This window comes from Leptidea sinapis, chromosome 27 (assembly GCF_905404315.1).
Source record: "Leptidea sinapis chromosome 27, ilLepSina1.1, whole genome shotgun sequence".
In the NCBI taxonomy this organism is placed as follows: Eukaryota; Metazoa; Arthropoda; class Insecta; order Lepidoptera; family Pieridae; genus Leptidea; species Leptidea sinapis.
The window spans coordinates 10,809,247-10,823,855 of record NC_066291.1 but is presented as its reverse complement, the minus strand read 5'-3'; the positions used below and the strand labels follow the sequence as shown (position 1 = coordinate 10,823,855).

The 14,609-nt window shown below is 33.5% G+C and overlaps 1 protein-coding gene across 6 annotated transcripts in view; it reads left to right on the top strand.

Annotated features, from left to right (window-relative positions):
- Window positions 1-14,609, top strand: part of LOC126972645 (protein ultraspiracle homolog) — a 74,213-nt gene that overhangs the window by 55,018 nt on the left and 4,586 nt on the right. For all 6 annotated transcript variants that reach the window (XM_050819525.1, XM_050819520.1, XM_050819523.1 and 3 more), the window contains 3 exons: window positions 8,309-8,447; window positions 11,441-11,583; window positions 13,697-13,772. In XM_050819525.1, coding sequence (XP_050675482.1) covers window positions 8,309-8,447; window positions 11,441-11,583; window positions 13,697-13,772 — 358 coding nt within the window. The remainder of the gene's footprint in view (window positions 1-8,308; window positions 8,448-11,440; window positions 11,584-13,696; window positions 13,773-14,609) is intronic.

Below are 14,609 nucleotides of genomic sequence, written 5' to 3'. Positions count from 1 at the left end.
TTTTGATGTTCCATAATAATATTAGATGAATTATGTGTAGAATAGGCTGTCCTTCGATTTGTTAAAATATATTCGAAAATAGTCGTAAAGATTCCTTGTTTTGGTGGTTAACATAATCTCAGCTGTCAAATGACTATAAATACCAAATCAAAGATGGCGCTGGCTTGAACTCAGCTGAGTTTTACGTCAGACTTTAGTGTGCGCAAAGTTTGAGTACGCTATATAGATCACAGCCTAAGATTTTACGGACTTTTATTTTCCCTATCCAAAATGTGTAATTTTCAACGACTTCTCCTTAAGGCGACACTAAATGCCAGCGACCTTGAGCGATATGAGTTCACGGCTGCCGGCCCGCCATCTATGTATCAAAGCCAATATTTTCAAAATTCTTGCGTGGAAAACAGTTGATATGCTTACAATCCTCTTTATTCACTACTAATCTGAATAAATGAACCTACACAAAAAAGTACAAGCTATAAGAATAACGTTTCTGAGAGAAGTACCAAAAAAATGCGTCACGCCATGCCAAAAAACTTGTTTAACTTCAAAGAAAAGTTGTAGTTCAAAAAGCCTTGGCAGTGTTAACTATAACCAACAGCAAGCATTAGCAACCTAAGAACAAATAAGACTTAAGGATATGTGTAACAGGATTAAGTAGTGTTCATAGCTCGAAATGCTATACTTTCACCACAAAACTTGTCTAAAAACACCATGTTTGCGTGTTTTCTGCTTACTCTTCGCCTTAAAACTAACGAAGTTACCTACACCACCCTACATTCGCCCTCGCTGAGGAACCATTGCCACGGCAACTGTTGCTATGGTAACCGTTGCTATCATTGAACAATGCCTGTCGGGTTAGCAGTTAGCTAGTGTAGTGGCAATATATCCTACAAATTCCATTAACCTACACTCATGTCCGCTGTGACGATATAATAGAGACAGTTGACAATGAGTGTTGTGTTCCGTACACCATCAATCTGTATTGCTGGTGTTGATTTTGGCCATGCCGTCGGATGCTCGCCTCTAGCCGGATGATAATAGATTGTGAATTCGTAAGCCAAGGTCACTCATCGAAAGGTTGGACACACGCGAATGACAATCCAACACGTTGACGCGTTCGCAATTCCGATTACAAAATATTATATTTTCCTGTTCGCAAAGGGCAACGTATGCGCTGTTTAACACGTTTTAATTTGTATGTATGTACCTATGTAAATCTGAGTAACGGAATGTATGAACGTCATTTTCGAATCCTTAAGAAGCTTGTATCACACCAAAAATTCTATTATTCGTTGCTATTAAATTATCATTGTAATAAGCTTAGATATTTTATTAATCTCGATAGAGCCTCTTGCTGCTAGACAATCTATGAAAACAGGCCAGACTTATTACTTGACTGTGCGTGACAAGCTGTGCGTGCATTGCTAAAATAGAGGGTAATCGTCAAACTCAACTTTTTTCGACGTTTTCACAGCTGTCACAGTCTATCTAGATGTATAAATAATCTGAGGTTTTAAGACAAAAAATATAAAAATCCTTGAAAAACACCAAAAGAAAACCAAACTATATCATAATTTCAATATGCCAGGATAAGTGTTCTTAACACATAATATATTTTAAACACCGAAAAAGTCTTGAACAAATAAAAGTTGTTTTTCCATTTTCACGCTTTGAACCAAACTTTTATTCGAACCTATATTCTGGGATCTGTTTACATATTTATCTATATTATTACACGCACTACATAAGCTATAAATGTGTAGCTATTATATTATAGAACGGAATTTTTAAACATAATTTTCAATCATTACATTATGTCCAATTATTTTCACATTTGCAAACGTGACACAGACCAATGACATTACAATATTTTTTTCACTTTATCCGTGTATTCTATCGGGAGCAGCAGGATAATAAAAGAATATCGACACATTCTATAGAAAATATTTTGTGTCTCATAAGTATTTGTGACCAAAACTGGTTTATTGATTTAAAAAATGTCAGATATTGCAGAACGAATTCTTTATTAGCTTATTTTTAAGTTCGGCTTGCTGTAAAAACACGTTTTTTAAATAAATTGAATTATTTCAGTAAACTACGTTAGGTTTGGTTGAAAATTTGATTTCAATAATTTCAAATTTCTTTATTTAAATGGATTTCACAAATTATTTCATGTTACTCCCTCGGTATCTCGTTACCAGTTCCTTTGCTATCGTGAAGATTAATTAAAATTAGACCGTATAGGCTTCGTATATTGGCAAATTCAACCATCACATGTTTTTGTAATTCTACTGTTGAGTAACAAATTAATATTTGTCAATGAGTGGTTTAATATTCAAAATACTTAAGCTAATGCCAAGAGTGGCTGACTGTTGACGACTTGTCAATCAAAATAGGTTATAGTAACAATATAATCGCTCTGCTTTTCTGTCTTGTTGTATCTCCGTTTCTCTATGCGCTTCTAGTAGATTATTGTAAGTCACAACACACATTATATTTCATATTATATTGTGTCGTGAACGCCCTATTCGGTTTCGAGTCCACAAAACGTTTTGGTAAACAGCTGCCGTTTCCGGGGCCCTTTGTTTTCTCAAGGTCGTTTTTATCAGGCTCTACAAGGATAAAAAATATGATGGTTCATGCTGATTTCAACGTTTATACGACCCTGAGCCGGCGCTTTGTTGTGTTATTACACGATATTGCTTTATAATACTTACACATTGTATTTTGAAGTTATATTATATCTACCAGCCTTTGCCGCCGATTTCGTTCGATACTATATCGGTTTTTTTATTTATTTATTAGCATCGCCAACACAATAATCACTAACTAATTATTACATTAAATAAAATTCTAAATAAGTCTAAGTGTTATTGCACTTACAGGCAACGACCACATGCAAGTAAAACATACATAATTTTTTAATTTTAACAACAAAAGAACTAATAATAACATACAATACAATCTATCTATATATATATATATATATATATATATATATATATATATATATATATATATATATATATATATAAATGAATTGCTGTTCGTTAGTCTCACTTAAACTCGAGAACGGCTGGCCTGATTTGGCAAATTTAGGTCTTGAATTATTTGTGGAAGTTCAGAGAAGGTTTAAAAGGTCCCCAGTCGTTCAGAAATCAAATAAAAATAATAATTTAAAATAAATAACTAATTATAATTTTTATATCTTTCTAGCTTTCTCAGGAGATAAAAATTAAACTTCCTTAAAACACGGGTAAATAACACTTAAAAAAGGGTTCCTTTTGTTTGTTTTAAATTTATTTTATACAATAGTTTACGTCTTTTATATATCGATTGAGGCAGTACGAATGCTGCCGGGTCAGCTAGTTATAATAAAAATGAACAAAACTTATTTTACTTATTTAGTTATTGGATTCATGGCATCATTAACGTTCAGTCTAATAGCGGAACGATATAATTGTGCTTAAACACAATGTTAGCACACTTTTCTCTCCTTAGTTGTGTGTCAACTGTCACTGTCGGAATCGGGTTCTAAATTCAACATTCGAAACCTAAACCGAATCAATGTTTTATATTACTGCTTATTGAACATTGATGTTAAGTAGTTGTTGTTTATCAACTGACAACCTAGGGTTCATCCGATAGTAGCTCAGAACATCAGTGATGCGGGTAGTATTATAATTAATGTAACACTCGCGTTAATAAAAAAAATACTATGTCTGTGTTTACCTTGAAAGACCATTCTAATCTTAATATATATAAATTACGTGACACGTTGTTTGTCCGCGATGGACTCCTAAACTAATGAACGGATTTTAATGCGGATTACTTCATGGAGTGCAGTTTGGTCCAACTTGAGAGATAGGATAGTTTTTATTTCGATTTGGGACCAATAATTATTTTTATTTTCAATATTTACTTTGTATGGACATATTTTCTATGAGAGAATTTCGTGACGCACGGTTTGACGGTTCTGCTGTTAAACAATTTCATTAAAAGAACAGGAAGCATATTTTACGAAATAATTCTTGATGTTATGAAATATTATTGACTAATTCATAAAAAAACAGTTTTTATCTATTATGTGCAGAACAACGTCTGTCGGATCAGCTAGTATAATATAAGAACTGGTGCTTAAATGATTTATATATTTATAAAAAAACTAAATATGGACATAGTTGTTATTTAAAAAAGTTGTTATGGATTGTTATTTTAAAAATTACAAAAATAAAAAATCTGCTTTATCTGTTGTCATAAACACATTTATGAGAAAATCTCATACTTATACATTCATACACTTTCATCTATTTACGCACATAGCTTTTCTAAAAGTTCGATATGTATAGGATAGTATAATAATTGTTACCTACATAATTTATACGTCTAGATAATCTTTTGCTGATAGACAACGTGACAAGCTACGTCTTATGCTCGATTTATTTATTTATTTATTCGGAAACCCAACAATCGCACACTAATACATAAATGACATACAAAAATAAAAAATATATATATCTAAGTGTACAGATAACTTACAGGGTTACACATCTTTCATTATCTGTTACCTTCCCGACCATACTATACAACTTGTTTAAAGTTAAATATTATGTTAGTAAAATTACAGTTTATCTAAATATTATGTTAAAATTAAAATTAAGTCTAATACAAAACAACAGCATTTAAATGTTATAAATTTTAGTACATTTATTTATAAATGTTGTAAACCCATCTGCACCAATGTCCAAGTCTGGTATTTTTTTTAGGTACTATTATATTCTCTTGCCATTCGCTCGATTGGAGATTTTTTACCCAGGTTTGTATTTACTTTCATTAGTGCAAAAAATGGACGTTGGCTTCGAGGGGCACTTCTTTGGATGACATTTTGTGTTAGTGTGCGTGAATTGCTCAAAATAGAGGTTAAGAGGCCGCCGTTATTTTTTTCGTCGTATTCACAACTGTCACAGTCTATCGAGATATATAAATAACCTAAGTTTATGGATCAGGTTAGTTCTAAACTCAATTATTTTTGACGTATTCACAGCTGTCATAGTCTATCTAGACGTATAAATGATCTATGGATTATTATTTTCCACCACAAAAAAAAACAAACTCGCTGCATAATGACTACTACATAGTAACATACCCCGACATTATAATTTGGTAATTTTAATGTTCACATACCTACATAATACATATTACTGTGTAGGTGGAAAATCATATATTTGCAGACTTACATAAAAATGAGTGTTTTTATGACTAAACTATAAAACAGATTGCCGTGACCTTTACTTAAGGCTTTGATGGAGTGATAGTTTAATATCAGAATTAATGATGTAAGTAGGTACCCAATTCATGAATATTCAATAAAGTCAAATTGTAAATGATTGTTCATTTTTCACGACATATTTTTTCTTGTTATGTGTAAGTTGTTATTTATAGATTCTTTTCTATATTGGTTAGTCATTCTGTTTAAAAATGTCATTTGAAATAAGATTTATACTTCTCAAGTAGTAAGGGGAGCGGTTAAAAATTAATAGCTAATGGCTGTTTGCGGATAAGTCTTCGATTCGTTCGCGGATTAAAACTGAAATACAAGAAATAAATAAGTATGTATTTAATATTACTAAATAAAAATCTTCAAATTAATTAACCTAAAAAATACAAAAGACCTATGGGGCCATTCGACTAATATTGTTAAATACATACTTGACATTATAGCACCTGAATTAGCAATAATATTTAATGAATGCATAGATGAGGGTGTGTTCCCTGACCTCATGAAATACAGCAAAGTTATACCTTTGTTTAAATCGGGCAGTTCTTTTGACCCTGCTAATTTCAGACCTATTTCAGTGCTGCCTATTTTAGTAAAATTTTTGAAAAACTTTTGCTTCAACAGTTACAAATGCATTTTTGTAAATTAATGAACAAAAATCAGTTTGGTTTCACTAGGGGTTTATCAACAATTAATGCGGTACTAGACTCATTGAGCACATCTTTGACGCCTGGGAAGAGTCACAGGATGCATTGGGCATTTTTTGTGATTTGTCAAAAGCATTTGACTGCGTCCACCATGAAACTTTACTCCTAAAACTAAAGCATTATGGAGTGAAAAATAGAGCCCTAAATCTGTTAAAATCATATTTAAGCGAAAGAGTTCAGATAGTCGATGTAAATGGCAAACGGTCTTCGGGTAAACCTGTGGGAATAGGTGTTCCACAGGGTTCTATTCTCGGTCCTTTCTTGTTTCTTATATATATTAACGATCTACCGTTTGTGGTAGATGATAGCCATGAGATTGTATTGTTTGCTGATGATACTTCACTTATTTTTAAAGTGAAGCGACGTGCGGATATTGATGACGAGGTAAGCAATGCACTCTCAAAGATAGTGCGTTGGTTTGAGACGAATAATCTGCACTTAAACAGTAAAAAAACAAAGTGTTTACGGTTCATTACACCAAACACAGCGGAGGTACAAACCAACGTACTTATAAATGACCAGAGATTGGAACATGTGGACACTACGGTCTTCCTGGATATCACGTTAGATAAAAAGCTTCAGTGGGGTCCACATATTACCCATCTAGCAGATAGACTCAGCTCTGCGGCATATGCAGTTAGAAAGATTAGAGAGTACACGAATGTTGCGACCGCTAGATTAGTGTACTTTAGTTATTTTCACAGCATCATGACGTACGGTATATTACTATGGGGTCATGCTGCTGACATTGATATAGTGTTTGCACTGCAAAAGAGAGCTGTTCGTGCTATATATCAGCTTGGTTATAGACAGTCTCTCAAAGAAAAATTTAAAGAAATAAATATTATGACTGTTTATTGTCAGTACATTTATGAAAATTTAATATATGTTCACAAAAATCGTCACCTTTTTGCTCTTAATAGTGATTTTCATTATTATAACACTAGAAATAAGGGATTGCTTGTAACTAATTCTAGTAGGCTTCATAAGATACATAATATCTTTAAGGGTAAATGTATACACTTCTACAATAAAGTCCCAGCCACTGTTCAGGCATTATCTATAAATAAATTTAAATATTTTATAAAAAAATGGCTCTGTCGTAAATCCTATTACTCCACTGCTGAATATCTAAATCATCGGACAGCCTGGGACTAGATTGTGATTATTTTATAGCAACTGTACAATATTGTATATTTTTATTGAAAAGAGCGCAAAAACAAGAATGCTGGGAGAGTTTCTTGCGCCGCTTCTTTTCTCTCAGAGCGCCATTTGTTTCCGAAGCGGTAGTAGTATCTAGTAGTATAAGAAATGACATCAAAAAGAATTCTAAAGGAATCAATTTTGAGAAAATAAATGCCTTTTATGCCTTTTACTAATCGATTTCGTAATATTAATAACGTACAATAACATATCACATAAGTCATATCTATAAATATAATATGAAATCGTGCTTCAATTACAATAGAGAGAAAATACCATATAATTGATAATAACAGCATTTATTTATTTTTTAATTTTATAGCGATAGAAATGACTGTACAATATTGTATATTTTTATTGAAAAGAGCGCAAAAAAATAATGCTGGGAGAGTTTCTTGCGCCGCTTCTTCTCTCTCAGAGCGCCATTTGTTTCCGAAGCGGTAGTATCTAGTAGTTATTAGAAATGACATCAAAAAGAATTCTAAAGGAATCAATTTTGAGGAAATAAATGCCTTTTTTTCTCAAAATTGATTCCTTTAGAATTGTTTAGATGTCACTTCTAACGCTACCACCGCTTCGGGTTATTATTAATAGTTATTCATTAATTACTTCTTAATGATTATTATTAATATATTAGTTCTCGCCTTATGAGTATTTAAATGATAAACAATTCAAATGTTACGATGATATCAAAAAAGTGTGCGCGTGTGCAGTTCGTCGACGTTTTCAAAATATGGTACCTGAAGATTGAAGCATGGTCAGGGTTAGCTAGGGGTAATACAAGGCGCTACCCTTGCTTTGCTTCGGTTATATGTAATGATAAAACATAGCTTATTTAATGTATCGGACTTAATTTAGCAAATTTAGTTCAAGCTAACTATTTGTAACTTGATTGTACTTATTGATAACTTTCTTGTAGAGATCTCATAAGAGAAAGAAAAGAGATTGAAATAAAATATAATCCATACACGGGCATCATAACACGCTGATAAAATAGCATTCTATTGGTGAAAGAATTTAATTTACTTTATTTTATCAAAAATATTTTTAATATTTATCATCAGTTTTCTCTTTATAATATTAGTATAGGTAATGAACAGATTCAAATTGTGTATTCCAGGAGCTATCAATTGAGCGGCTTCTCGAGATGGAGTCGCTCGTGGCCGACCCCAGCGAGGAGTTCCAGTTCCTCCGCGTCGGACCCGACACAAACGTTCCGCCGCGCTACAGGGCGCCCGTCTCCAGCCTATGTCAAATTGGTAATCATCAATCCTGCAATAATATCCTTAATAGGAGCATATTCCATATTGTATTATGAAACTGAAGCAAAATTTGCCTTACTAACGCTACATGTATGAAGCTGAAATCATTCCAGTGGTAGTAAATTACATAGGTACCAGGGGCGTGCATATCATACAGGCAATTAGGCAGTGCTTACGTCGTTATAAACCTAAATAAATAAAGCACTAGTGTGAAAGTTGCTTTAGTTTAATTTGCTTCCGTTGTTTTATAACCAAACTTCTATTGAACACCCTCATAAAATTTACGATAGATACGAAATACCTACGATAAGCAATCTTTGCATATTCCAAAGCTCAATTACGACTAGTTAGATCCCCCTAGCAAGGTAGGCACCTTGCTAGAAAACCAATGTACGCCCCTGATAGGTACATACCCTATACCATACCCTATCTTATCTGTTATTTGTGCTGTTATATGGTTAATAATTTAAGAGGAGGACAAGCGATCATACGGGGCTCCTGAAATTAAGTGAATTTCGTCGCTCACATTCTTTTGCTACCTCAGAAGAAATTCAGGAGCGTTGCGCGTGTATGCGTTCTATTTAACTACCTACCGTACCTTAAAGGTATAATAATAAGTAAATATGAATCGCCATATCACCGCTCATACCACAGTTCCATTGTATGGAGCAGAAAGTGTTTGGACAGATGAGTATTCACACCTGTCTCATAGAGGAGTACGCAGGAAATACGCACCTATATTTTCCAACGGTTCACTTAACTGGCACATCTTAGAACATTCTCCCAACTTATAGACCAGAAACTCATCTCTTGACCCCTGGTGTTGCGGATGTCCATGGATGTTGCCTCACCACTCCCATCACGTGAGCCTTCTGCCCATTTGTTATCTCATATATATAAACAATGGGAGGATGACCTTAAGAGAGTGGCTGGCCCAGAATGGATGAGAATGGCGAGAGAGAGAGAGAGATGGAAGTCTTTGAAGGAGGCCTATGTCGAAGGACAAGCTATTAAGAAAATAGTAAGCAATTAGTTAAGGATATATATTTAAAAAATGTTATTGTTAGTAACAGTAATAAAGGTTTATTTTATTGTCGTTTATTTTTATATATAAACAAATCAATACATTGTTTCCTATTCAACACATCACCGATCTGTTTTTGCAGGCGATCTCCTTTTATCCAGCTAAATACATACATAACATTCAATTTTTATTATCTTCTTTAAGGGCTATTCTAAATAAACTTAATAGAGTCGATAGAGATATATTTTTTCTCTATTTTAATATATACCACTATGGTTTTGAGATATATGAGTTTTGACATTATTTTTTAGAAGCTTACAACAGACAAATCACTATAAATATAAATATATTCGCGATAGAAAAAAACACCAGAGATTTCCGAAGTGTTTTTCCGATTTAGTACTAAATAACGAAATATTATTAAATTTTAAATTAAGTTTGGTAGACTTGTATTGTATTTTTATTAAAATTTATACACTTAATCAAAACTCGAAATTATTACATTCATGCATTTCATAGAACTTATTTATGACCCAAGTCACAGAATTAATTTTACATTAGCTAAAATTATCATAATATTCTTCGCATTGGATATCTATTAACAGAAATAATATTGCACTAATACATATCCGGTTTTGAGATATTGAAACATATACAATTAAATTCCGCTAATTTGAATATTAAATGATGTTATATTATAAAAATAATAAATTATAATTGACAGCGTGTTACAGAAACGAGATTGTGTCTATCTGAATATTATTTATTGCTTGTTGTTGTCACAAGGATGGAACTTGTCAAGATCTATAATGATTTGTAACATTCATTTAATTACTTGAGATAGTTGTGTGTTATTGTTAAAATTATTATCAGTGCAATGTTAAGGAATGTTTTACCAGTGGGAGGCACCTTTTCACAGGATGCCGGCTAGATAATGGGTACAACAACGGTGCCTATTTCTGCCGTGAAGCAGATAGAGGTAGAAACCTTACTGTGTTTCTGTCTGAAAGTCGCCGTAGCTAGTGAAATTGCTGGGCAAATGAGACTTAACATCTTATGTCTCAGGTGACGAGCGCAGTTGTAGTGCCGCTCAGAATTTTTGGGGTTTTTCAAGAATCCTGAGCGGTACTGCATTGTTATGGGCAGGGCGTATCAATTACCATCAGCTGAACGTCCTGCACGTCTCGTCCATTATTTTCAAAAAAATTAGGTTTTTTTTATAATATAGTATATTTTATTTTTTGTAATATAATTAATTTAGGGAAGGTCATTTATGCCTTTGCTCTAAACTCTGAGTTAGCTGACTCGACAAACTCTGTAAAGGCACTTTGTATGGCATATTGAGCAGAATTGGTTATGACTTAATAAATTATTTTTCATTACTCATACTCGGAAAGTAATGTTGTCTTGATCTGATTATTGGGTGGAAAATGCTGCTTCCCTCTATAGTAAGGGGAAAAACTCATACAAATTACTTCCCACCTAAGGGCCGGAATGAACTTTAAAAATAGAACTGCTGTGAAGAGTTTTATGTAAAAAAGAACTAATAAAAAAAAAGCTGCGGCCATGTGACATTCTAAACAGCCAGTGTGAACTTAGCGCAAACTTCTTTGAGCGGAATAAACCGCAACAATTACGCGGTATGTTCCATATTTGAAATTTAAAAAGTCTACATATATTGGCGGGATACTAATGTGTGCTTAGATAAACAACTAGTTTTATTTTCCTCATATTCGAAATGAAAAGTAGTGTTTAACCTCATAAACCTCGGGAATTGATTCTTTCGACCCTCGGTTAACGATCTACTATTCCTGATGTTACTGAAATTGTTTGTGTGTTGCTTCAATATGCTTCTTTGATTTCAGATTTTTATTTCCATTGTCTTTTGACACATACCTTCACACTTCCTTGGATTCCCCTTCACTATACAAAAGGCATGTTTTAACCTGCAGCTGTACAATTGCAGGCAACAAACAGATCGCGGCGCTGGTGGTGTGGGCGCGTGACATCCCCCACTTCAGCCAGCTGGAGATGGACGACCAGGTGATGCTCATCAAGGCGTGCTGGAACGAGCTGTTGCTGTTTGCGATCGCCTGGAGATCTATGGAGGTACTTCTGTCGCTTTTATAATTTTTTATGCTAAATTTTTTAACGCAATTCACATTACAAACTCTTTTGATACATCTCTTTCAACATTATCGAGAGATCGCGGGTTCGAGTCCCGCATCGTTCATAAATTTTGGTAATCTCGGAAGTGGTGGTGTCCCTTTAAAAAAGTAACAAAAAATAAAATTTCCTAATATGCTATTATTGGGGTTGAGCAGGTTATAACTGTAGATGGAGCCACAACCTGAGAGGTCGCGGGTTCGAGTCCCGCATCGATCATAAATAATGGTTACACATTTAATTTGTATTTTTAAATGTTGCTTATAAATTACAAATTGAAGAGGTAATATGATGCTGGTCACATAAGTGGTGAATGTCGTAGTCGTAGTTGCTATTTAGTCCGACAGTACGACAGAAGTTGTATGAAACGCTGATTGCTTCCTATATGCAATATGTAGACTGTCTACCGTAAGTAGTAAATTAACTATATTAGTGCTATATTTATTTAGGTTCATAACGAAGTAGGCACTGCCTAATTGCCTATATGATATGCACGCCCCTGCTCACATGATAGTGAGTGATCTCTGACACTCTGACCATTCCAATGCTGAACCGCGCAGCTTCTAGATCACACCTACTGAGCGGTGTCGCAATAATTTCACGCGTTACTTTGAGACTGCAGGGAGTGATGTTAACTCATTAGTCCAGTAATTTCACAAAACACAATAATGCCGAGTCAGATTTAAAACGGCGACTCGGCTTTTGATACAAATATTTCAAATTTAAATATTATCATTCAAAATTGGATTTAAAATCACTTAACAAACGTCAAAAACTACCACACAATCGAAATAACATGCCTCACACCTGAGAAGAACAGGTCTTCTTTTTTTAATTTCGTTACGTTACAAATGTAACAACATTATCGTGCAATAATAATTGACAATTTCAATTTAATAGTCTGAAGGCGTTCGCTCCTTTTCCATTCTGTGGTCTCATCAAGGGTACCGTAGGTACAAGATATAATTAGAAGCGGTGGCCATTTTGTCTTTTAATAATTGTTGATAAAGCTGCAATTAACACTGACAATTTTTCTTCTGTTTAAGTGTTGCAGTTTATGAGATACAGTCCGCTATCAAACAGACGGACGCACATACATCGGAGTCTTAGTAATAACATTTTTAGTCTTCATAAAATTAAATTTCCAATAATAAATGAAAAGGAGAAGTTATCAAAGTAACAGCCTTACAAAGCATTTAAATTTGGTATAAAGTTATTCCTGAGTACAAACCTAGAATATGCAAAATGTTTGCAAATATACATTTTGCTAACGATTGGCTTATTCAGACGTAATACAAAGTTTCCCGCGTTTTTTTTGCTAGTCTGTTTAATATCTTCGGAAAATTTTAGAATTATAATTTTATTGATAGTGTTTTCAGCGATATAGTCAACAATCTTGGTTCATTATTAGGTATAACTTTATGCCAAGTTTATTTGTTTGAGTACAAAGAACTGAAGAGTAATTAAAAAGCGGTAATGAGTAATACAATTGCAAAGGAATTTAAAAGGAACGGGGGTTCAGTCCCATGACACACAAAAATGATTTGCGATGTCACATTTGGCGCCACCTGCGTATTACATTGACTAGCGCCATCTACCGGTGACTAGTTTATCTATAGTAAAAATTATTCTTTGACGTTGATATTTTTTATCTCAATTCAATATTAATTAGGATTGTTGATTTATTTTTTTATTTGGTTATAATTCGAATATGGTTATTTAATACAATTATTATTTTTTGACAAAATTTAGCGGTTTTGATTTCAATTTTAATTAGTTGTATAGAATATAAAACTTCGCGTTAATTATGTCAACTCGAAGAATGACTCTTTAGTAATAATTAGTATATTTTATTCAATTGATGCTGATATTTCTCCTCGCCTCAGCAGTTCTGCCGTGACCACGATTCATGCAATTGGATCGAAATATCAGCATCAGATGAATAAAATATATATCGTGAGTACCCGTCATAATTATTACTATGTTAAAGTTCTGCGATGATAAAAATTTTAAAAATAATGATATTTCGATTCATAATTGTATTTGAATGTTTCAGTACCTGGAGGACGAACGAGAGAACATGGACGGTACCCGGACCGCGTCGCCGCCGCAGCTCATGTGTCTCATGCCTGGTCAGTAGATCACTTGCGATAGCTGGTTAGTTTAGTGGGCTGGTGTTTTAACATGGTTATCTTACTGAATCCCCGAACTAAAGCCATAGTATCCAGGGTCTGGTATTGTAGGAATATGTTTGTAAGAAAGACTGATCTCTATAATAATTGCTTAGATCATTTATACGTCTAGATAGACTATGACAGCTGTTAAAATGTCGAAAATAATTGAGTTTAGAGGTAACCTCTATTTTGAGCAATGCACGCACAGTAACGCGAAGTGTCATACAAATCGAGAGTGTAAGACGTAGCTTGTCACGCAACGTAAAGTATTAACCTGGCCTGTTTTTATCGATTGTCTAACATCAAGAAACTATCTAGACATATAAATTATTTAAGAATATTTGGTTTCTTTATTAGATCATACGAAAGAAAAATAGACTTAGTATTAATTAAGTTGAGTGAGTTTTTTATACAAGTGTTAGATGACAGTCACAAGCAATAAGGCGCATGATTTGATACATATGAATATTTCTAGTTTAAATACAGAATTATCAGTCATTGAACACAATTAAAAAATAAAAAGGAACCAATTTCAACACTTTGTATCAAGACAATAGAAAATCATTAGCAAATTAAAATATTTGATATTGTGTGACATCCAACCTTGGGATTTTTCATTAATAAAGAAATTAGGATATCTCGTCACGTACAACTAAGCTGTGAACTATGAAAAAGTTCTAAAGCTGCTGTACTGTTACTAATACTGTTTACTACTTTTGATACAAAAGTTAAAGCAATTATTGAGCATTATCATTACCACCTTTATGCTCTACTACAGGATCAGGTCTGCGCTGT